Here is a 23,220-nt window from a genome sequence, read left to right as displayed (position 1 = left end):
GAGTAGTATTTGTCTTTGTGGGTGACTAAAGTAACCGTTGGACTTTTGCCGTGGTGATTTCACCCTGGCATGACATAATACAATACTACACAACTCATTTCCTGTTTTTTGCCTTTGTCAGGTGAGCTAGTTGGCACACACACACACACACACACACACACGGTTCAGAAGTCAGTAACCTCTCAGAGTGTAAAGCCTTACAGAACTTGTTTGTACTGAAGACCATGACATTTCAAATTATTTCACACTGAAAATTTTCAAAACACTGAACCATTATCATATTGTGTCATTTTCTTTTTTTTTTAATTATTTATTCATGTTGATAATTATTTAATTTAAATCATATTTCAGCTTTCTGACAAAGTGATCTCTTTGAATGAGTCCATCACTACTTCTCCAAGAAAAGCTGCTGTTTGTTCAAAGCTCAACAAGACTCATTTTTACCTGGTGAATTCCCTGAATTATGTTGATGTCGAGTGACCTTTAACTTTTGAAAAAGACCAGAGTTTCAATAGTAGTGAAAACACATAAGAACATTGTGTGTGTGTGTGTGTGTGTGTGTGTGTGTGTGTGTGTGTGTGTGTGTGTGTGTGTGTGTGTGTGTGTGTGTGTGTTTTTATAGGGGTGCCTCTTTGCTTTATCCAAGCTCTGCATATTTGAGTAGCACATAGATGACACGATGGAAAGCTGATGAGATCAGAGATTAAAATACTTAAACACGGGCTACTGGCTGGATGCTGCAGTGTGACTGTCAGTACAGTGCAGCAGTATTATCTGGTTAATGTTATATTTGCTTAATATTTCTGTTCTTTCTCACTGAACAGGGAATGTCCACAAACTCGTTTTTTAAGTTTCATTAAGAAAAATACTGTGTTTTGTTGTGCATCATGATAAAGTCATATCATGTCTGACTCAGTTAATTTTATAAATTATCTTAATTGCAAACATGAGTCTTTTATAGGAATACTTCTAGAAGTTTTCAAACATTCACCAGCAGCTTAAATCAGAGAGAGAAGTTTTTCTATGAATGACAAATGGAAAACAGTGTGTTACTGAACTTGAGTTTCACAGGAGAGGTTTGGATCCGAGGCTTAAACATCACGAGGCTTTAAAACTGTCAACAGCCATTTTCATCACCTCTGTTAGCAAAAATGAGCAACCCCAGAGTTTCTTTTTTTTTTTTTTTTTTTTTTATTAGCTGGAAATAAAATGTAGAGAAGATGCAAAGGGACCTTCTTTTTTATTTGAACAACTTGAACTTAAGTGATTTAAAATTTCCATCATACGTTCATGAGCTTCTGATATTCCTTTTGAGACTAAAAAAAAAAAAAAAGGTTCAGTGGAAAAATAAGTTCTGTCCTGACAGTTGTTCATTCAAGTGAAGTGTTCTTCCTTTTTCAACAGTTTTTTTTTTTTTTTTTTTAATTACTGTATGTTTGGGACAAAAACAAACTGTGTGTCAGACATTTCAATTAGTTCTCTGTGTGTTGTAGAAACAGATTCTCTTACAGCAGACGTGTTTCTCTCTTGTTTTCTCGCTGTGCAAAGCATTTAAAGTTAAATCTATAACCTTCTGTCACCACTGGTAGGATAATAATAAAGATACTTCTGCTTTGAACTGCCACAAAGTCACAATAAACCTTTCTTCAGATGCCTTTTGTGCTGATAACAAGAACTGATAACCAGGTCAGCTGGAGCTGTGCGTCTGATCAGACTTGTTAGGTTTCTTACATCCTGTGACTAATGTACAGATGTCTCCTCTTCAAGACCCACCGAGTGGACAGTCATTGTTTAAGTCAGGAGAAAATTCTGCTAACTCACACTGAACAAGACTTTGATTTCAAGTAGCTATATCAAGAGGTTTAATGCTGTTTTTGGGGAGTTTTTTTGTCATAAAAAAACCTTACACAGGCTTCCCTTCTTTTTAAACTAGAGTTTGTAGATTTGATAAACATTTTTGGAAATGAATGTACTTCTGTTTTTTATAACATATGTATTGCATGAAATCACCCACATTCTTTTTGGGTCTGTCACTGAACATTTAACACCATGGGAAAAAACCTAAAAATTGATCTTTGATACTTATTTATGACTAAAGTCCTGCCTTTTCCCACAACCTGCAGATTTTCTTTCCTTTGACTTTCCTCAAGTTTAATGTGTAAGTGAGGTCAATAACCCTGGAAGCACTTCAGAGAATGGTTCGAGCCAATTCTGCCATGCTCCATATAACTGCAGAGCAACAGATTCATCTTTTTCTGTGCCCAACTCTCCCTGTCCTCCTTTCTCTTATCTCAGCTGGAGCTTTGTCAGCCAGTGAGGTGGTGATATACAGCAGGAAAAGCTCAAAATCACCCAGTGGAGCGGGGAGCTTTCCTGTGTTTGACTTGCAGTCTGAGCCTCCTCGTTTGATCTGCAGTGAGTCGCCGTGTTTAGGCTGAATTGCTCTGATTCGTGCCACTTTCTCAGCCACTATTCGTATGTGATGATATGTGAACAGGAAAAAATAGAAGTCCTTCCTAATTATGAGAACAGCTGAGGGCCATTTGGTGCCTTTGGCGTTGAAGTGCTGGTGATTCACCGTCTGCAGGACCCCCCCATGTGTTTCCTCCTTGTCTGTGGTGACTGTGGTGGGACAAGGTTTAGTTTGTGCAGAGGTCTGGGAGAGCACAAAGTGTGAGGCAGGGTTATGATGCTGGTTATGTTTGTGAGAATGTGGAAAAGAGAGAGACGCTATTACAGTTTCACCTAGTATCTTGACAGCTGTGTTTTTAAATGACCGTTCCAATAATCCATCATCTTGATTGAGTCAGCCACTCTCCATGTCGTGTATTGACTTTAACAAATCCTTCAGACTCGCATGTCAAGGGAGGGATTATCACTGTCAGGCTCTCATGGGGAAAAACGATTGAGATGCAGAGAGGAAGAGTCAAGACTTGAAAAGGTTATCCAGTATTAAACCGGTGTGGTGGGGCCATGGGGGGGGTGGGGTGGGCTGGCACATCTTCATGAGAATGCACCCATTTCCATGTGAGTCCATCCCTTAGGTGGGAGTCCATTATCAGCACAATGGGCTTGCAGATGGCTGTTCCTGCCTCACAGGACTGCTGGCATTAGAGGATCACAGCAGGCGGCCCCACTCAGAGGGAGGCTGGTGGAGAGTCACAGGTCAGGACGGGGCAGCCGGGGGTTGTTTGAGATGCTGACTGGATCATACTGGAACTTTCCAGATCACAATCAACATCTTCATGTTCTGTGTTGACGCCATTGTAACAAACCAGCTGTCGCGTCTTACCTTAACCTGGTACTCTGAAGTTGTTGTTGGAGGAAGCATGAATCAATCAGCGGAGCCGGAGTTGCATTACTTCTCAGACTTTCTAATTACTCTGCATTTACACTGTTCGATCTGGTTTCTCTCTGAGTTTTGATTCTGTGCATGTGCCGAAGAGATCACACAACAAACTGGATGCAAAGCTGTGTGTGTGTGTGTGTGTCTGTGCGTGTGTGTATGTGTGTGTGTGTGTGTGTGTGTGTGTGTGTGTGTGTGTGTGAAAAAAGCTGTGGAGAAACACACAAAGCAACACAGCCTTCATGTCACAAAGAGAGATGATTTTAATTCATTTAATCTATTTAAATTCCTATGTTAGCCTACAGGTCACCAAACACTCTAATGGACATAAATTCTGAAGTGATTCAACTAAACATGGGTTAGTTGAGACGTGAAATGAGAACCATGCAAATCCAACTATTCTTGGTATTCACAGTGGTGCAGTTATTTATGTGTGTGTGTGTGTGTTTGTGTGTGTGTGTGTGAAGTTGACTGGAGTTCGAGGAGAAAAGTCTGTCACACACAACCCCCCCAAGCTCATATAGAAACTAGGTTTGTTTCATACTAAATGTAAGGTTGTCTGGTTTGAAGGTAAACGGTGCAGTGTTGTAAAAGTTGAAAGTCAGGGAGGGATTTTTTTTTTTCACCTCATGCGTCTGAGTGAAGCAGATTGCACCAATACGGGGCAAAGAATCAATCAATTCATTCAGTAAACTTTATTTGTCCCCAGGGGGCAATTTAAAGGACACATAGAGTAGACATTAGAAAAACACACAAATACACAACAAAGAACACACAACCATGGCAAAACTAACTGTACACATGTAACCTGTAATATCATAATGAGAATGACAGTAACATTTACAACGTGGGAGAACGACATTAGTTGCGCAATCAATATCTTTTTATGTAAAAAATACACAGGGCAAATGAAGTGAAGTTCAGTCTGTGCTGAAGCTTATTAGCTAAAGTTCTTTTACTTGCGGTGATGTGTTTCTCCTCAACAGGCTGTAACTGCCTGTCATTTTGTTGAAGAATAGTCAACTGATGAAAAATCCAAAATGTTTTTCTTTAACCATTTGCACCTCGGTCACATCACTGCTACTATAAATAGCCCTCTTTGGGTTGTGTGAGCAAAGTCTTCCCGTTAACCCAATCTGCAGGAAGGGAGTATTTCTGATCCTATTAGTCACTGGGTGCTCTGGTCACCTGAGACGCGCCTTGACAAAGATGGCATTGATCAGTCCTTCCACGACGTGCCCCGCTCTCCTCTGGCCCTAACGCAGTCAGACGGCCTCACTTAGGGTGACGGGACCAGAGGCAAACAGGGCAAGACAGTGGCGGTGAGGGATGGTGCGGCAGGTCGCAGCCCGCTCTCTTTTTATACAGCGTCGTTAAGTTTAATGCGAAGCTCTGTGGGACGTCCATTTTCTCATCTCCTCCACTTCCATTCTGATTACTTTGGCCCACAAGCTCTGACAGAAATACAGAGGCAGTAACAGTAGAGAGAGGTTTGACTCTGAGCCAAAAGCTCTTACCTTCGCCATTTACAATAATATTCAGTCACTCAAGAAGACTTATGTTCAGATTGTGTACTAAAGGCCTATTTTTGTGCTTAACAGCACACTGAGTCCTTCAGTGAAGGGGTGCACAAAGATGTGAATGTAATTGTAGCTTTAATAAGTAAGTGTGTGTGTGTGTGTGTGTGTGTGTGTGTGTGTGTGTGTGTGTGTGTGTGTGTGTGTGTGTGTGTGTGTGTGTGTGTGTGTGTGTGTTTGTGTTTGTGAGAGAGAGGGTAAGACACAAAGAGAGGGAGAGGTCAGATGTGTTTTCCAGGTCCGGTGTCATATTATGTGCCTCTCGGGCACAGTGTGTATCGCAGGACTTCCTGCTTTATTCATCCCTGATTCATTTGTTTTGGTCTTCAGTCTCACACTCACCACACATACTGCTCGCTCATCAAGTAATTCCTACACATGCTCAGACCAAAGCTATGAAATTACTAATGTATTTATTCATCAACGGGCATGTTGCATGTTGTTTTAGGAAACAGTATGGCATTGATTCATTTTTAGAGCGGCTCATTTATCGAGGGAACACAACGTGATCTTGAGCTCTTAATCATCGTCATCCACTGTAGTGTATTGTGTAGTAAATCCCATGAACATCGTAGTGTGTGCTGTAATACGACCAGTTGTCATGAGTATGTGTGTCTGTATCTGTGTCCTGCGAGAGGAGTCATCCCAGACAGGCCCTGACTCACAGGGCAGCCGAGCAGCCATGCAGACCACTCTCCCTCCCCGCCCTGCCCCCGCCGCACCTCAGTCAAAACAGACACATTGTCCACCATCGGCCCAATTCACAACAGCGACAAGTTATGAAGAGGCAGAGATAGTGAGGAGGGTTGTTTTTGATGATTCCTGCAGTAAATATGCTTGGTGCCGTTGAGAAAATCCGTTAGGCCTCATCCTGAAAACAAGAGCAACCATGAATCTTAATTATGAGGAGGCCGTGTTGTATTTGTTTTGTCCTAGACACATAAATCATTAGCTTATTATTTATTTTGTCCAACTTCAAAAGATTCACCACTGCGAGGACAATTTATTACTAGACTCCAGTGGGATCCTAAATCACATTCACACACCATCGCTGCTTCATTGGGAAATAATGTGGTATTTAATTTTGCGCTGTATTTTCTACATTTCTTCAGAGTTGTTCCAGCACATTCACACATGCTGTAGCACCCTGCCGTGCAGACACCAGAAACTTTCACTTGTCCGCCTTCGCTGGCTTCTAACCACAACCTCTACAGTATGTAAACACACTTGCAAGCCTTTACTGTATGTACAACTGATCAGAATGTAAATCAGACAACTTCAGTCACTTTAGGTAATTTTGCTGTTTATTTATTTTTTTTGCTTTTCTCATGTACAAACTTTGTTAGAGAAAACATATATGATTGACCTTGGTGCCTGTCTTTAGAGTTCCTCCTGTTGATTTGTTGTAACTTATACAACAGCTAGAATAGATCTTATATGGCGAGGTTGAAGACATACAGCATGTTGTGGCTTTTGACAGGTACGTAGTAACCTATGTGGTTGTCTGAGCAGCGTCTCACAGTATATATATGAACCATGTAGACTCCATACAGTCCCACAGTGTTCTGTATACGGGAAAACTCTCACATGTACACTTTTGTGCTCACTGGCTAACCTGCTGTGCTGGAGTAGCGACCTACATCGTGTTTACGGGAAAGTCAAGCGGCTTCAAGTTATTATTTATTCCACGTGACATTAATGTGCCACATGTAGTGTGTTTCTGCCCTTCACTTTTATTTAAAATGTTGTAATGTATTCAGTACGACATTTTATGCTCTCTTTTATGCTTTATGTCTGCAAAGTTTCCCATTTCAAACTGATAAAATGTCAATTCAGATAGAAATACAGTAGGTGTGGTTATCACCAGGTCATTTGAAAAGAGGGCCAGACATTGTCCCACAGAAAACAGTGTCACCATAGATCCCATACAGCGGCCGTTCCCCTGAACATGACATCACAGGATGGATGGAGACTCTCTGCGTAACCTGCATTGCCCAACACCTCCTGCTCTTCTTCTCTCCCTCCACCACCTCCTCTATTTCCAGCCTGCCTGTCGCTGCCACTCCACAAGTAGCAGTGTGACTTGTCTGGATGTATTTCCACTCACGTCTGACTCATTGAACAACTCTTTCTCACCATTGGAAGGGTCCAGGCCTGGTTACCCAGTGACCCAGCAACTGCACACACCTCCACAGCCAGACCAAAAGGGTCTGTGTGGGCATGCCGACCTGAACCTGGGGGGTCGTAAGGGTCGGAGGGCTGTTTTATGTGGCTGTCTGGGAAGTGAGAGGAATAATAGACTGCTATAATTGGTGCCCCCTGATTTCCTGGCAACACTGCGAGCACCCAAGAGGATAGCATGTGTCCGAGCCTGTGTACATGTGTGTGTATGTATTGTGTGTGTGTGTGTGTGTGTGTGTGTGTGTGTGTGTGTGTGTGTGTGTGTGTGTATTTGTGTGTGTGTGTACTGTCTGACACAGATAGCTGTGAAGCAGGGATGTGATGAACACCCTGGGCAGGGGGATCTCCGTCGAGGAGTGGGCTCCATGCTTTAGTGGTGAAGTCACTGGGAAAAAGCCCGGTTGAACTGGAGGAGGAACAGACACACACACACACACACATACACACACAGGCACACATATTACCTTACAACATTTGCACGTGAATCAAAATTTTCCTTACAGTAACGTGAAACACACTCCTCCTCCCATGATTCCATTATCTCATTATTCCAACACTTCATAAAATCAATGGAGCAGTAGTATTTTATCAAGCCTGAAGCTGATAAAAAAAAAAAAAAAAAATGAGTCAGTTTGTCAGAGCTTTGCACAGAGATGATGTCGAGGTCAGACTTTCAGGACCTCAGGCCGGAGCGCTGCCTAACCACAGTGTGCGTGTGCGTCTTGCGGTGTCTCTGCTGTTATGTTAGGTGTGAACTGTGGCCCTGTGGAGCATTGGGTAACACTTGCGATTGCCTAAGCAAGTTGTTGTGATGATGTCGTAACCAGTTGGACCTGGACAGGATTTGGTTGTCATGTGAGCCCTTGTTCTCTATCATCCCCTGCCTGGAATGTCAGGGCATGCATGCGTATGTGTGTGTGTGTGTGTTTGTGAGAGAGAGATCTTGTGTGTGTGTGTGTGTGTGTGTGTGTGTGTGTGTGTGTGTGTGTGTGTGTGTGTGTGTGTGTGTGTGTGTATGTGTGCACCTTTAGCATTTCATTATCATTAAAACAACAAGAAATAGTGAATTCCAAGAGTGTGTATGAACATTTGTTCAAGTGCCATTGAAGGTGGCAGCCGTCAGACGGGACAGACAGGTCAAAGGTCGCCTCTGATTCATGGCCTGTGGAATTTAGTTTTCATGAAAACGATCACAGGACGCCTAAACACGCTCTTCACTCCGTGAACAGCAGCAGGAAATGATAGTTCATTAAAAAATGAGAGGCTGAGATGGCGCTCACAAATTAACCCTTCACAGCAGTAATCAGGCTGCAGGAAGCTGGAGATGTGGGGGTTTCCCTCCATATGTAGTTTTGTGCCAGATTTTATCTCCTCCTCATTTTGTACTGATTATTGATCAAGTTAACCCCTTTTTCCTGGTTAACATGGGTCAGGGCACAGTTTCATACACCGCTTGTTGCAGATTAATTGGAGGTGAAAGTTATATTACAAAACTCATTTATTTTTGAATGATCACAGATTTACCAGCGGAGGTACATTTCTTTCCCTCATTTGGATCCTAGCTGTATTTTTAAAGTTGCACATTTGAAGCAGGGGATGCTGTTTTATACCTATAATCTGCAGCCCAGCAACAACCATTGTGATCTAACACATGCAAATACAGAACATGTTACCTTTTATTTATTATAGAAATGTGGAGTTGCCCTCACAACCACAGAAAAGCTGGTCACGTAATGAAATTAGTGCCTCACCGGTTTGATGCACCTAATTTAAAACTGACTTACAGTCAGCATTGTTGAGTTTGAGTTAACACACTGATACAAATTGTCAAACACTTTTCTCTTGTTCATATGTTTATGTTGCACAGATGTAGTCAATGACCACAGTGAGTGTGATTTGGAAAAATAGAAGAAGTGATGTTGTCGTAGAGGTTAGTGTGAGTGGTGCTGTGGTTTCTCCTCTATCTCTGGACGAGAGCTGGTCACGCTCTGAAATATTGATCAGACTCTGTTTGGACACTCTTAGTTTATTCCTGGATGATGCGGTGTTTCCTTTGAACAAAGAACGTGTGTTGGATCATACAAGTCAACTTTCTGTTTGTTCTCTGTTTTGTTTGAACTCATTTATTCAGAAGGGTCAAAAACACTTTTCTACCTGCTTCAACAATAAAAACTAAACTCATCTGTTTGAGCTGCTGAGCTCCTCTTCACACACGTCACATACAGTCAGTCATGTGAAACATTTTCTACATATTGTTTATTTTTTTAAATGCCTTTCTTACAGCTTTGTTACAACATTTTATACGTCCACTTTCTAATGTTCATTACATCTGATTCATTAAGAAATAAAAGTGTCCTTGCTGCCTCTGATAAATCTCTGAGAGATTTACTTTTGGTCTCTAATATTTGATAATTTTTTTCTTACTTATTGATTCAGTTTAGTTACTAAATGAAAATCACCTGATGGAGCAACAATCATTTGCTGTTAATATTTCAAAGCCCACATGTCACGTATTTGATGCTGATTCATAAAGTATTTATCAGCCACGCTGCTTATGTTTACGAATACCTGCAGTTATATAGGATATACTTACAGTGGGGATAATTAGTCACATATATATACTGGGAATCATTTTTATAACCCAAGTAAGTGAAGCCCCTTAGCTTTTTGCTCAACTTCTGGAAGTAATTTAATCAATTGGAGAACAACTGTTATAAAGTTGTAAAGTAGGATCCACACATGCAGGGTTTTATGGTTGTAAAACCACCTCAATTTTAAGACTTTTCAGTATTGTTATTATTATCCTTTTTAACTATCCCTTTTTTTTTTTTTCTCTTTAAAGGAAGAAATTGAGAAGAGTTACATTTTATAGATATGTTCAGATAAACTGCTTGACTCTAAATTTATTATGTCCATTTCTATTTTTGGATAAAAACCCACACAAAAGAAGATTATCATACCAAACACATAGAGGAATTTCTCATTTTAATTCATCACAGCAATAATTCATATAAAACTCATTGTTGTTTCCTCTCCTTTGCTGCCACATTAGACAACAAGAAAAACTGAAGACTAAAACTATAAATTGAATGTTATTTTAGCCACATTTGTGTTACAGCTGTTCGGCTGATTAAATAAAATTGGACTCATGAATCTATAATCTTTAATTTCATCATGAGTAGTAGTTGCATTTCATACATTAAATTAAATCATTAGAACTAATATACATGTTGTTCTACGGGACTATTGTAGTGATTTTTATCAAATAATGTTTTCCGTAAATTGAAGCTTTATCACTCTTTTTTATAAACAAGCCTTTATAGTTTATATAGAAATTTGTCAAGAGCTTTAAGAGTGAAAAATCTGACTTTTTAAAAAGTGCTATTAATAGTTTTGTGCAAACTGATTTATTTCCCTGTTTCTGAAGGCCACAGGGTTTCAGAGCTTCACTTGGTAAAAAAGATACAAGTGAGGAGTTTTCTTTTACTCTCACTGAGAGGATTTTAACAAACCAGTTGTTAAAGTTTGTTCAGTAGCTGCTGAGTAAATAGTTCAGGCTTGTTGTTTGCCAAATTACATCTTATGGTTGTTATAAATTGCAGCTTCTAGCTGTTCCCGTCCTTACAAGTTCAACTCAGAAATTACTCTTTTAAATTTCCAAACTTTGACTGAAAACTGAGATCAACTTTTACAACAGTTTCTGTACAACACAACACTATTTATCACATATATTTCATGCATTCACAAGTTAAACAAATTTCTCATTTAATTCCAGCTAGCAGAAAGTAAATTTTACCTCAGACTAAGACATATAATCTTCTGAACTTCCCTCACACACACAGAAAGATGCTCAGCACAGGTTCTGAAGGGTAAAGTATAAACACACTTACAGTAGAAATTTTCAAATCCAACAGTTTCACAACATGTTCTGCAGAAAGTGAAAATATAATCCCAAAAAGCACAAAATCATCAGTTTCTTTAATGGAAAGACCACGACACAGTCCTGACTGTGAGGCATTAAAAACGTGTTTTAGACTGCTAGCTTTGAGCTTCTTTGTTGGTGGATTTGCCCAGGCTCATGACTCAGTATTGCTCATCGTGTAGGAGATGATTTGCCCGCCATTTCTGAAAACAGTTTCCCTCACTCTTTGTTCTTGCCTGTTCACTTTTATCTGCTGAACTGGAGTGTTTCTCAAGTGTTTTCAAATATTCCTTTTTCACGTGCAAACCTGCATTCGGCTTTTTAATTCAGGTTATGTATTTTGAATTAGTTTGGTAAGTTTCTGAGGTGTGCAGATGAGAGGAATTTTGTGAAGTGGGGGATGGGAATAGTATAGGCGTTGTTTCCCTCCAAAAAAAAAAAAATCCTAGCTTGATTTTTGATACTGTGTGTCACTGACCATTTCTATTGTGTAATTTAAAGCGTGATCCATCTGTCACACTTCCTGTCGGCCTTTCACATGTAAGATATCATTACCTGGTACAAAGTTAATCATTACTTAAAGGCTTCCTTGTTGTAAACTCAATCGTTTAACACAATGTGTTTTTTTTCTCACCACAACATAGGTGTATGCACATGTATCTGTGTGTGTGGAGGTGGGGAGGGACGGAAATGACTTGCCTCCTTCAGAGAAAGTTATCAGCTCTAAACTCAACCGTATGTGACATGGCTGCCCACGCAAACCTGCCCCAAAATCTCTTGATGTGTCTCTGAGCTTTGATGATGCCTCACCAACACGAACAAAAGACGTAAAAGTGGAGCACAGAGAATGCTTTGAAACAATAGCTGAGGGGATGTAATTGACTGTGTACAGCCACAAAAGAGAATAAGTGAAGGTCTTTAGTATGTATTTGTTTAGTGATTAATCACTAACTCCAGCCCAGGGATGGGCCACTGATTCGCTATTCTAGGGCATTCTCTGCAGTCTCTCGCGTCTTTTTCTTTTTTTTTTTCTTTGAGTGTGTGTGTGTGTGTGTGTGTAAGAGAGGAGGGGGGAGGGAGTTGGGGAAAGGGGGGGGGGGGTGTTCAGTAGTGTGCTTGTAGTTGGTGGCTAAATCTTGTAAAGGGTTTCCTAATATGGGCCGTCTTACAGGAGCACCCTCCCCCTGTGGGCCATCCCCCCCAGGTCTCAGCCAGTGATGACACAGCTTGGGTACGACTCACTTCCTCATTAATTGGCTGAAACCAGTTCTTACAGGAACCGCCTGTGATAAATGTGAGAGTTCTGAGAAGTCATTCATTTCTCCTCGCTGCAGCGGCAGAGGAGGCACTGCAGGGGAGTTGAACGAGTTCACCGATGTGTGTGTGTGTGAGAGGGAGAGGAAGCCGAGTATGTGTGTGAGAGAGGAGAGCAGAGCAGAGCAGAGCAGAGCGGGAGAATGTGGGTGACTACTGATGCAGCGGCTGCCGTATGAGGACCAGCCAACTTTATTTCTGCTTTTATTCTTTCTTTTTTTTTTTTTTTTTTTTTTAATTTAATTTTTCTTTTTACATTTATTTTTGAGCAGCACTGTTTTCTGCGGCTGTGGTACAGTCTGTACTTTTTTTTTTTTTTCCTGTATGTGTTTGTGTGTGGATGTGTGTGTGTGTGTGTGGGTGTTTGTGGGGATGATGAACAGTGAAGGGATCGCACTCGTTGCTCTCTCCGTCTTTCTCTCTTCTCGGAGAGAGGAAGCAGGGGAGACCGACACAGTACAGGAGATAGGACAGCATGCCTCCCTTTGTTGCTGCCCTTGGGCTGGTGAGTAACAATGATGTGACGTGATTTGTGCCCCCCACCACCCTCACCCCTCCCTCTCCCGTTCTTCCTCCATGCCCCCCCCTCTCCTCCCCTCCTCTCTTTTTCTCTCTTCTTCCTTCCCTCCCTCTTTTCCCTCCTTTTCCTCCCCCCCACCACCACCACCACCACCACCCACCCTCTCTCTGTGTTGGTGGAGGCAGAGCTGTTCCACTGCTGGGTGCGGCACTGCAGAAGCCCTTCAGGGAGTACTTGGAGGCCCAGAAGGCCAAGCTGCACCATCGTGCCGGAGAGGGGATCCCAACTGTAAGTACAGGGGCCTCAGCCCCCAGTTCACAGCCTCTATTCATTCACGTGTGCGCGCCAAGAAAAGAATGCGGCCCCCTTACTTTTGCCTCTTTCACTCCTTCTCCCTCCACTTTTTTTTGTGTCCCTTTCTTCTCTTTATCTGAGCCGTCCTTTATATCACTGACCCATTTTCTCTCATGAGCACAATTAATTCTGTTTCCACCCTCTTTACCTGCACCTTCTGCTTTCACCTCAGATTTTTAATCAGTTTCTTTTATATTTTTAAAACATGATTTAATGTTTATGAGAGAAGTGTTGATGTTGTAGATTTGACTATAACCTGTAGAGATACATTAGGTTACAGAGGCTTGTTTAGGGCCAGGGTGACAGTGTAGGATAGCGCTGCACTGGGCGGGCTGGAAGGGAGGGAGGAGAAAGAGGGGAGGAGGAGAGGGGCCAGTGTGGGGTCTGGCTCCACTCGCTGTATTGAACTGTACTACTGTAGCGCGGGGCGTGCTGACTCATGCTCCTTCTTACCAATTGGGAGTGTGTGTGTGAATGTAGTCACTCCCCTGTGTGTCTCTCACACACACACACACACACACTTGCACTCAGTGCTCCGCCTGAACCCAGCACTGACTGTAGACCGGGGCGGGGGCCCCCCCTCCGCCAGTGACAATCCATCAAAACCCCCCTGTCTAGAACAAAAAGAGCCAGTTGTAGCTGTAGCCTATTTCTCTTTCAAAGCTTTTTTCGCTCCTCTCTGTTCCTCACTCCCTCTTTCTCTCCTTGCTTTAAGTGATTCATTGAAAGCGATTTTTCTTTTTTTATGCGCTTACTAGGAGGGAGAAGAAAAAAAGGATAGACTTTGAGTTGCACAAGGACAGATTAAGGCATTTCTAGAACAATGTTCCTTTTTTCTTGTAACTTGAGCCTCCTGCAGTTACAGGAGAGAAGCAAGCCAATTTAACTTGGTGGAGGCAGGCTGCAGGCTGGGGTCAGTGGGGGCGTTTGGAGGGAGGACGGTGGGGGCTGCCGCGTGTTTTATTACCCCTGATCTCTATCTGTCCAGCACATGGAGCTGGATCCCCACCTAGCCTACAGCATCAGAAGCAGAGGGGAGAGTAGGGTGTGGGGTGAAGGGGAGGGGGTGGCCCTCAGTTTTCTGACCAAGCTATTCTCCTCTCTCTCTCTCTCTCTCTCTCTCTCTTCTCTCTCTCTCTCTCTCTCTCTCTCTCTCTCTCTCTCTCTCTCTCTCTGTTCTTTCTGTGGTTCCTGGCAGGAGGAGAACTGGCTGTCGTGGCTCTTTGAGAAGGTTGTGGTCATCATGGTATGCTTCTTTGTCTGCTCCATTGTCAACTCTATGGCCCAGAGCTATGCCAAGCGCAAGCAGCAGGAGAAGCGCTCGGAAGACAAGACGGAGTGAAGGCCAGCTTTGCGATCACGGCAAAGCATCAACTTCAGAAGCTACCACCGCTCCTTTCTTCATGTCCGCACTGCCTCCTGGCTGATACCCTGCCATTATCTGAAGCAATATATCTGCCCCCATCTGGTTTCTCTCTTGTTATTGTAGCAACATGTTGATGTTGAACTTGGACTCCCATTTACTTGCTTTTTAAGGCTTTGCATTTGGTAGTGATTTCCGCGATAGTTGTGTGTAAGGTAGGTGCTTGTTGGGTTACGTATGAGTGTCTTTAAGCTGTTGTGTTGTTAAAGTGTCCCAGTTGGTGCTTTTAGCAGCTCCAGAGCACGTGAGAAGAAACTGCTGGTAATAATTCTCCTCAGTGAGGCCTTAAGCTGCACTGTTCGCTCCACTAGAGGAACCTTCAAGACTTATGTCTCCATAAACTCACTTGAATTCTCTTCATTTGAATAAGCTAGGATGGTTACTTTGTGGTGAGTGTTCTGTAAAACCAGCACGATATTTGTCCAATAATCTCTTTATTTATAATTTATATTTACAAGTTTAATGAGAAGATATTCTGTATTTATTAAGAGTTGTCGTGCAGTATTGGGTTATGGTTAGATAAGACAAGTAAATAGACTGTAAATAATTGTGTCCTCTTCAGAGTCATCTCATTTCTACATATTGTGAAGAAGTAAGTAAGTTGTGTGCGTCAGTGTCGTGTGTGTAGTAAAGCTGATTTTGGTAGTTTTGGATGAGAAATGAGAAATCGGCCATGAATCACCCTGCTGGTCCCTTTGTCTGCCCTTATTGTTCTGCTTCCAGGAAGAGAGCACATGAGTCAGCCTGGGGCTACTTTACCAGATGCAGCCATATACTGAATCAGATCTACGACTGTGTGTGTGTGTGTGTGTGTGAGTGTGAGTGAGTGAGACAGAGAGCGAGACAGAGATAGTAGGTTGCGTTTGCGTGGCTGCCACATTTGTTGCTCTCTCTTTATCTTTTATGGATTAGAGTAGATTGTGCTCCACTAATAGAGCAGGACTCTGCCTGGAAGTCTTAGTGTGGCAGATCATAGCTGTTCTCTTTAACTAAGAGACAGTCTGTGTCGTGGTAAGTGTTTTTCTTTGTCTTCACTTGCCACTGAGCTTTTTTTTTTTTTATCCTTTTTGAGGACAGAAAGCTCATGTTTGACATTACATGAGCAGCTTCTAAAACAAAACTCGCCGTCTTTTTTTTTGCCTCTTTTTTGTTCGCTGGATAACGTCAGCTGGCTCTCAATATATGCAGTACCTTCTTTTTTTCCATAATTGCCAGTGAAATGTGCTATTTTCTTCTCCCTCTCTGTACCGCTGCTGTGCTACGCTGGACTGAGCGCAGTGGGCGCTAGAGCAGGCACAAGCAGGAGGGGGAAAAAAAAACCCTCAAGCGCACAGTGAAAAGCGTCTGTGCCGTTACCTCAGCTGAACCTTCGAATGAACTCGTTGCACTGCCCTAGTCACGGAGCCAGGAGACGAATCACTCGAGTAGATTCAAAACAGAGGGGTACTGTTGAGCGAGCTGAACCCTGCGCTCTGCACCAGCTCTAGTCAGAACATTCACATCTCCTCTTTTCTCCTGTCACGGTAAGTAGGATTAGGATTCTTTTTTTTTTTTTTTTCTTTTTCTTTTTCTTTTTTTCATTGTTGTCGTTTCTGTACATGCATTCGTCTCAGGCATGTCCGTCACTCTCTCGGCCTGTCAGATAGCTTATCAGACTGGTGTTGGCTGTTAAGATTGCAAGGCGACAACAGTCTGTAGGCTGTCTGACATTTCGGGCTCTTTCATCTGACCAGCATCCTGTTTTGTCCTCCTTCTGTTACTGTCATTGTCTCAGTTAGCATCAGTTCCCATTTAGAGGTGTGTGCTGCGATGTCACTTCCCTTTATCCCAACCGCTTGTGAAACGTCGGAGACATGGGTCTATTGTTTATTTCCTCCATGCTGACGTCTGTGAGGGTTTTTATGTGGTTTTATGTGGGGAACTGTGTTTTCACATGTTTGCAAATGCAGATGTAGTGATGTCAATAGTGTACTTCTGTATATATGTGGGTGTGTGTGTGTGTGTGTGTGTGTGTGTGTGTGTGTGTGTGTGTGTGTGTGTGTGTGTGTGTGCTTGCAAGTTGGCTCTGTCCTCTTGAATTTCCAGAGAATCCAGACAGTACACACCTTATTGCAACACATCACATTGTGACACCCAGTCCTAGTATGGTACACACAGTGCTCACCCAGCTCTCCCCTTCCCTTTTACACTTCCCTCTTCTCTTTTTACTAAGAACTTTCTTCTGTTGCTCAATACGCACTTTTTTTTTGTAGGAGGCTGCATTTTATTGGAACAACTCTCTTGAGGGGGTGTTTTTCTAAGGGCCACAAATTGGTAATTATACAAAGCTGAAAATCATTGCTTGACCAATGGATACTTTTGCCGCAAAGCCTCAGTTTTATTTTAGATTCTTCTTCTTCTTCTTTTTTTTTTCTAGAATAGAGCAAAAGTGTAAAACTTTTTCCTGGTCATAAAAGCAAAATCATTGGATAACACTGGAATGGCTCGCTGGCTTAGAGAGTGTTTTTCTTGGCAGTTTCAGGATGTCCTGTTCCATAAGGGAGCCCCCTTTTGGCATGCCTGTCTGAATGTGTGTGCATGTTTGTCTAGAAATTCTGTTTATATTTCTATGTGTAAGTAAGTGCCTGTATTTCTTGTCTAATAGATGTCTGTAACTGGGTTATTTTAAATGTCTACGCACTGTTTTTTTTTCTGCTTTCACTATAAATAAAGTCTCTTAAAAAGAGGATTGGTGTTCTGTTCATTATGTGATAAGTCTTGCCCACACTGGGCCAGTGTTGACCCACAGGCCTCCAAAGAATCTCACATGTCAGCCGAGAAAGAGGGACAAGGAGGATACTGAGTCCATCACAACTCCGATTTCCCCGTCTAGTGTTTCACATCCAAACGGTTATCACATTACTGATTTGCGCTCTCCATACTGACATCAGCTCCATTTCAGATTCCACATTAATCCTTTGCTGTGAGTTGTGAATTATAGCTACACTTATGCTCTTGTGGCTAATTGAAGCTGTATTTAAATACAGCTACCTTAAAATAGTATTTGTGCTAGTGCCAGTAAACGATAGTAATGTGAAACATAATTTGATGAATAATGTATTTTCTTGCAAAGTCATTCTACCATTTGAAAAAAAAAGGTTCTAATACAATATGTTTTCTATGACCTAAATATGAGTAACTCGCTATGAATTAAATTATTATAAAATTATGAGATAATTAAAATCGAGTTTTGTTGATTTAGTCTCACACACACGTCACGTATCAAACACTGCACACACTACAGTAGTTTCTGTTGGCGTCGCAGGTATTTTGTTCTTTGTGGTTATGAACCTGACATTGGTGCGTGAACGCAGCGTGATCTTGTGTCCTGAGGTCAGATGTGTGACCTGTGCTGAGAGACCCCTGTTGAGAGAAGTCCTGTTCCCAGAGCAGCCACACCCAGAACACCACGAAGATGACTATTTCCACCCGCCCCACCCCACTCTACCCCACCCTGGCCAGGGGCTCCGACTGAAAACCCAACATGCAAATCCTGCCTGTCCAAACAGGCTGGGGGACTGATATTCAGATAATGACACTGCTTTTGTCCATCCCTTCTTTCTCTCTCTTATCTCTCCATATGCTGTACATATACTACAGTTGAATCCGGTGGTGCCGGTTTAATTTCTGGCACAGCGGCCGTCCCACCCACTCACCCCCCACACACACACCACCTCCCTCACTGTCTCTCACTCTCCAGTTTTTTTCCCCTCCCTGTCAGCAGGCTAACCACCGAGGGATGCTGAAATATCACTGACTTCATCCACCACCCACCCACAAGCCCACTCTGCATTTGGTTATCCACTTAGTTCCTTTCACACTCTGTCTCATTAAATTATGCTGACCATGTGGATTTTTTTCTTTCCTTTTTTCATTCAAAATCACATTAAGTCCTTTGTTTTTGTAAGTAGCAGTCAGGGGGTCATATCAGACCACAGTGGAGTGAGCAGACAGACCGAGCGATACAGGGAACGGTGCTCGGCAAAGGAAAGTTACCATCAATGAGTCAGCCACACAAGATTACCCACGATCCAGTATCATACTGTGTCGTATCAAATGGATGTAAAGTAGCTGAGGTTTTCATTTTTTTTTAGGAAGAAAATGATTGAAAACTGTCTTAGCAGCAAAATGACCACAGTTTGACATAATTAAAATACTGAAACACTGAGTATCAAACATTTGAATAGCCTCTGGAGAATAATATTTACACGTTATGTTACGAAAATATTTTAAAGTACGCCTCCTTAAATCTGAGCTGAGGATGTGAAACCAGTTGTGGACCGAATAAACGAAATACACAAGTGTTATGTGAAATTTGAACGAGCACATATACATATACACTTCACTGAGAAAGGACGTGTCAGTGAAGTAGCAGACTTCTCAGGTCCAGTAGTTAAACTTTTGAGATGAAAAATATTTAAATTTTGATAGTGTCTGTATTTTTCAATCAGGAGGAAGGGGTAGATATGATGAACCAGGTCACTGAACTTTTTTTTTGTGGAAAAAAACATGTCACATACAAGTCATTATGCAAATGAGAGTATTTTTAATGTCTTATATTTAGACATTTCTAACATTAGATAGCTAATCCTCATTTGATGGTAGTTGTTTGCCCTGATCATGGTCACTGACTTTGAATTATCAGAAGTCATGAAAGACAAGAGAGTGAGTCTCTTTCAGTACTTTTAAAACTACTAAATAATAATAATAATAATAATAATAATAATAATAATTATACATTTTCATTAGAACTTAATTTTAATAGTAAAACAAGAATAAACTAAAAATGGTCAAATAATAAGACTAGTTACAAATGTCAGAACACATTACACGAACAGTATAGTGCACCTTATGAAACGTGCTTTATTGCATCAGATGAAAGTATAAACATTAATGCAAATATGAACTACCTGACATTCTGTGTCATATATTCAGAATTGACCAGAGCAGCTGTGTGTGGATATGTCTTTCTCTGTCATACACACACATTTATATGTGCGTACACACACACACACACACACACGCACATCATAACTGTGGTTACTGCAAAGCCTCAGCTCCAAAAGCCTTTGTTTCCTTTATTGTGGCTTTGGCATGTCAAGATCAAACAAGCTTATCAGTGACTCTTCATAATTCACTCCATCTGAGAGGAGAGTAGTTATTGGTCTCATTTGAATTAGATCACTAGGTCAGTTCACAATGATTGAGTGTCTAACTAAACTTATCAACAGGCTCTTGGCTGGCCTCTGTTGTTGTGCGATTTACAATCATTCAAATGCATCATTCAAATCATTACAATCTATTGATGCACTGTTTCTCCGATTAAATTTGACACAACAAAACACGTCTCCCTGCGTTGTGTTAAACTAAATTATGTGTGGGTATTTTAACAGAGCATAGTTAGGCAGGAGCATCTGCTGTTCCTGCCCACACAGTGCCAACATGGCAGACAGCCTAATGGCTGCTGCCAGGTGGCAATGACGGGGCACTGTCCCGAAACACACACACACACACACACACACACACACACACACACACACATCCGTGGCTCTTCCGCCTGCCTTTTCTCTCAAGGCGTTAACACTCAGACCCATGTGTGGTTATGTATTTGTTGTTGTACTTTCAAAGTTTTCAAAGTACTTTCAATCCAGTTTAGTTGGTTTTCGGGGGAGAAAAAAAATACCTGTGACTAAACTTTCTGTTCATCGTTGTACCAAATAAATCACAGTTTAGTTCTGCGCTACGTTCTCACATGGACTGTGTGAGTTATTTCATGGGTCGTATTTTTCTCTTTATGCGGCTGTGTGTCATAACGAGACAGAGAGCAGTCGAACAGCTGCATAATGGCTCGTCATGCTTCTATATTTCTCTCACCTTTTGTGTTCGAGGAGCATTGCCAAAGAAAATGCGTCATTCAGGTGTGTCATAAACAAACAGGGGACATGACTGCTGTAATAAGATTTTAAAAAACACAATAAAAGCAGCAGCATGTAGAAATGTACACAATACTCCTTCACACACAGTCAGAAACAACACACCCCTTTGATGTGAAAGGACTTCACTGAGTCAACCTTCTGAATGCTTTGAAATCTGACAGCATGGTCTGTCCTCTGCAGCAGATTTTATCCTCAGGCACTGAGAGCAGCTTAAACACAGCTTTACATGTCAATGCAGGTTTCTGTGTCATGACATGATGCCATCTCAGAAATATTACTCGGGAATGTCTCTCACTGCCTTCCAAGCATACCAGTGCTGGGAAAGTGTGGTCTGCCCTTTCCGTCGTAATTAGGCAACACTAGAATAAACCGGAAAAACCTGCCAATAGATGAATATGCGGACAATGGTTAATATTTTGTTGGTGCTCTGGAAATAGTCACTTTCCAGCTTCGGTCAAATAGAACCACAGCTATCATCCTGCTGGTGACGCTAGGGGAAGTCAGGGCGTGATCAAAAAAGTCAGTAGGGTTCTTCCTCTGGGGACCACGGTTATCTTCACCCAATCTTGTTATGACCCCTTCAATATTGGTCGAGACAGTTCATTAAAAGCCAAAAATGTCAACCTCATGGTGGCACTAGAGGAACTCATGGGATCATCAAAGTGAGTAGGGTTGTTCCAAATAAAAACAAGATTAAAATGTGATAGCCATGCTAGCAGGCCTGAGGCTGTAACGCCCATTACACACCAGAAATAAGGAATGAGGTCAGTATGAACACCAATGCCACTCTGTCATATCAGATCTGTGCATCCCTAGTTGCGTCATTCTTCAGAAACAAAGGGGGAAAATAACTTCTTTTGAGATTCAGCTTTTCGCTTTGATGTTCAACAAAACTCTCTCAGACGCACCACAGTCTGTAAACCAGCATTAAAAATATTTGACATTTTACCATCGGCGTAGCCAACTTAAGCTCTTAGCCTTTATGGCATTGCAATCAGAGCCGATTTTAGTCTTGTCCACAAACTCTGCATGAGGCCTGTTTACCGCATGCAGTGTGGTTGTATGCAGCGTGCCCATCAACGTGCCGCAAACAACCACCAAGAGCAAACAAAACCAGACACATTCATGCCAGACTACACAACAAACACACTGTGCTCCCAGCTCATCTGGACTGGCCTTTCTGCTGTGATATTCCAAGACTTCTACTGCTTTAACAACCTCACCTGAGAGCCCACGTTATATCTTTGATTGCTACCAACTATTGGGCATCTAGCTCTACATCCTCTGCACTGGTCCACAGAGCCTCCATCCTTTCAATACCAAAAGGGGGAAGAGTCAACGAGTCTAACAGGAGGGTGTCTGTATTAGTTCCACACAATAACAGGATTTTATAAAAATCCTGATCAAAGTCCTTAATTATCAAGGTGCATCAGTGCTTGACTTTATTTTCTAATCCAAACAGAATCTTGAGGAAATTTAAACATTTACTTTCATACTTCTCTTTGTCCGTTCCCCCAGCAGCTAAATATGGAAGCCCATGTCTGCCAGGAAAAGAAAAAAAATTATGAAAAAGAAATAAAAATATTCATGTTACATCAACAATTTCAATCACAAAGTCAAACTTTTTTTGACAAATCATGAGAACTTTCATTATAATCTTGACAAATTATTCCTTTTTTCTTTTTTTTTCTTTTCATGGTCAAAATATAGTTTCCATACCCCTAGCGTTTAGGGGAACATACTAAGTGAGGGAAGGAAGTGGATGTTTGTATTTCTGTTTTTGTTTTACTTTTTACTTAATTTTTTTTTTTCTTGCGGAATTGGGCATCCATAAAGATCTTTTATTAGAAATCACTGACAGCATTTTGCCACAGAGCATCTTTTTTTAAAGCTAATTGTGTTACCCCATAATCCTGTTTAAACATATGTATCAAAATATATAAAATTATATATATATATATATATATAGAGAGAGAGAGAGAGAGAGAGAGAGAGAGAGAGAGATAGTTAGCCTGAAATTTCTTCACCTCGCCTCCTCTGAGCACAACTTTCAGGAGGCATTGTGTTGGCTTAGACATTTCAAACATGGTTTAACGTTTAATTGTTCCGACACACATCAGAGCCAAAACCCAGCAGAGCTGACCTGACGTATATATTATGGCTGACCCCACGAGACCAGTGGCCCTTTGCACAAAATAAACACAATATGCAGGGGTTACAGGGATCATTTTACCAGATGCTAAGATATTTGATTTTCAAAACTCACTGTGCAGCTCATACTCTCTTTTGGAAAATAAACTCCCCCCACCTCCTCCTGTGTGTTACAGTAAATGTGGTTGTCACCCTTTCACTAGATGTTGCTGTTGGTGCTCTGTTGGTGCTCTCTGATCTTACTCATTGGGAAAATTTGTGTCAATTATAAGCTGCTGTTCAGTTAAAGGGGAACACCTGGCGTTTAGATAGACCGATGAAGCATCATGAAAACAGATATGGTCCTGTTTTCACACGTTATTGGCATTGATTATCCACGCAAAAAACACTCACATTGCGACAGAACACACCACAAGTCTTTGTCTTGCCTTAAACACGAGACGTATCCGCTCAAAAG

The 23,220-nt window shown here is 41.7% G+C and overlaps 1 protein-coding gene across 3 annotated transcripts in view; it reads left to right on the top strand.

Annotated features, from left to right (window-relative positions):
- The window catches only part of LOC130182367 (vacuole membrane protein 1-like), a 60,138-nt gene extending 42,775 nt beyond the window's left edge, over positions 1–17,363 (top strand). For 2 of the 3 annotated variants that reach the window (XM_056397249.1, XM_056397248.1), the window contains exon 11: positions 13,046–14,240. In XM_056397249.1, coding sequence (XP_056253224.1) covers positions 13,046–13,331 — 286 coding nt within the window. In that variant the 3' untranslated portion in view covers positions 13,332–14,240. Of the gene's footprint in view, positions 1–13,045; positions 14,241–14,412 lie in introns of those variants that run through there. The other variant, XM_056397250.1, reaches the window with a different exon arrangement.
- The last annotated feature ends 5,857 nt before the right edge of the window (positions 17,364–23,220 follow it).

Source organism: Seriola aureovittata, chromosome 15, assembly GCF_021018895.1.
Source record: "Seriola aureovittata isolate HTS-2021-v1 ecotype China chromosome 15, ASM2101889v1, whole genome shotgun sequence".
NCBI classification, from domain to species: Eukaryota; Metazoa; Chordata; class Actinopteri; order Carangiformes; family Carangidae; genus Seriola; species Seriola aureovittata.
Note: the sequence above shows the minus strand (reverse complement) of the source record. Positions and strands in the feature narration are given on the sequence as shown.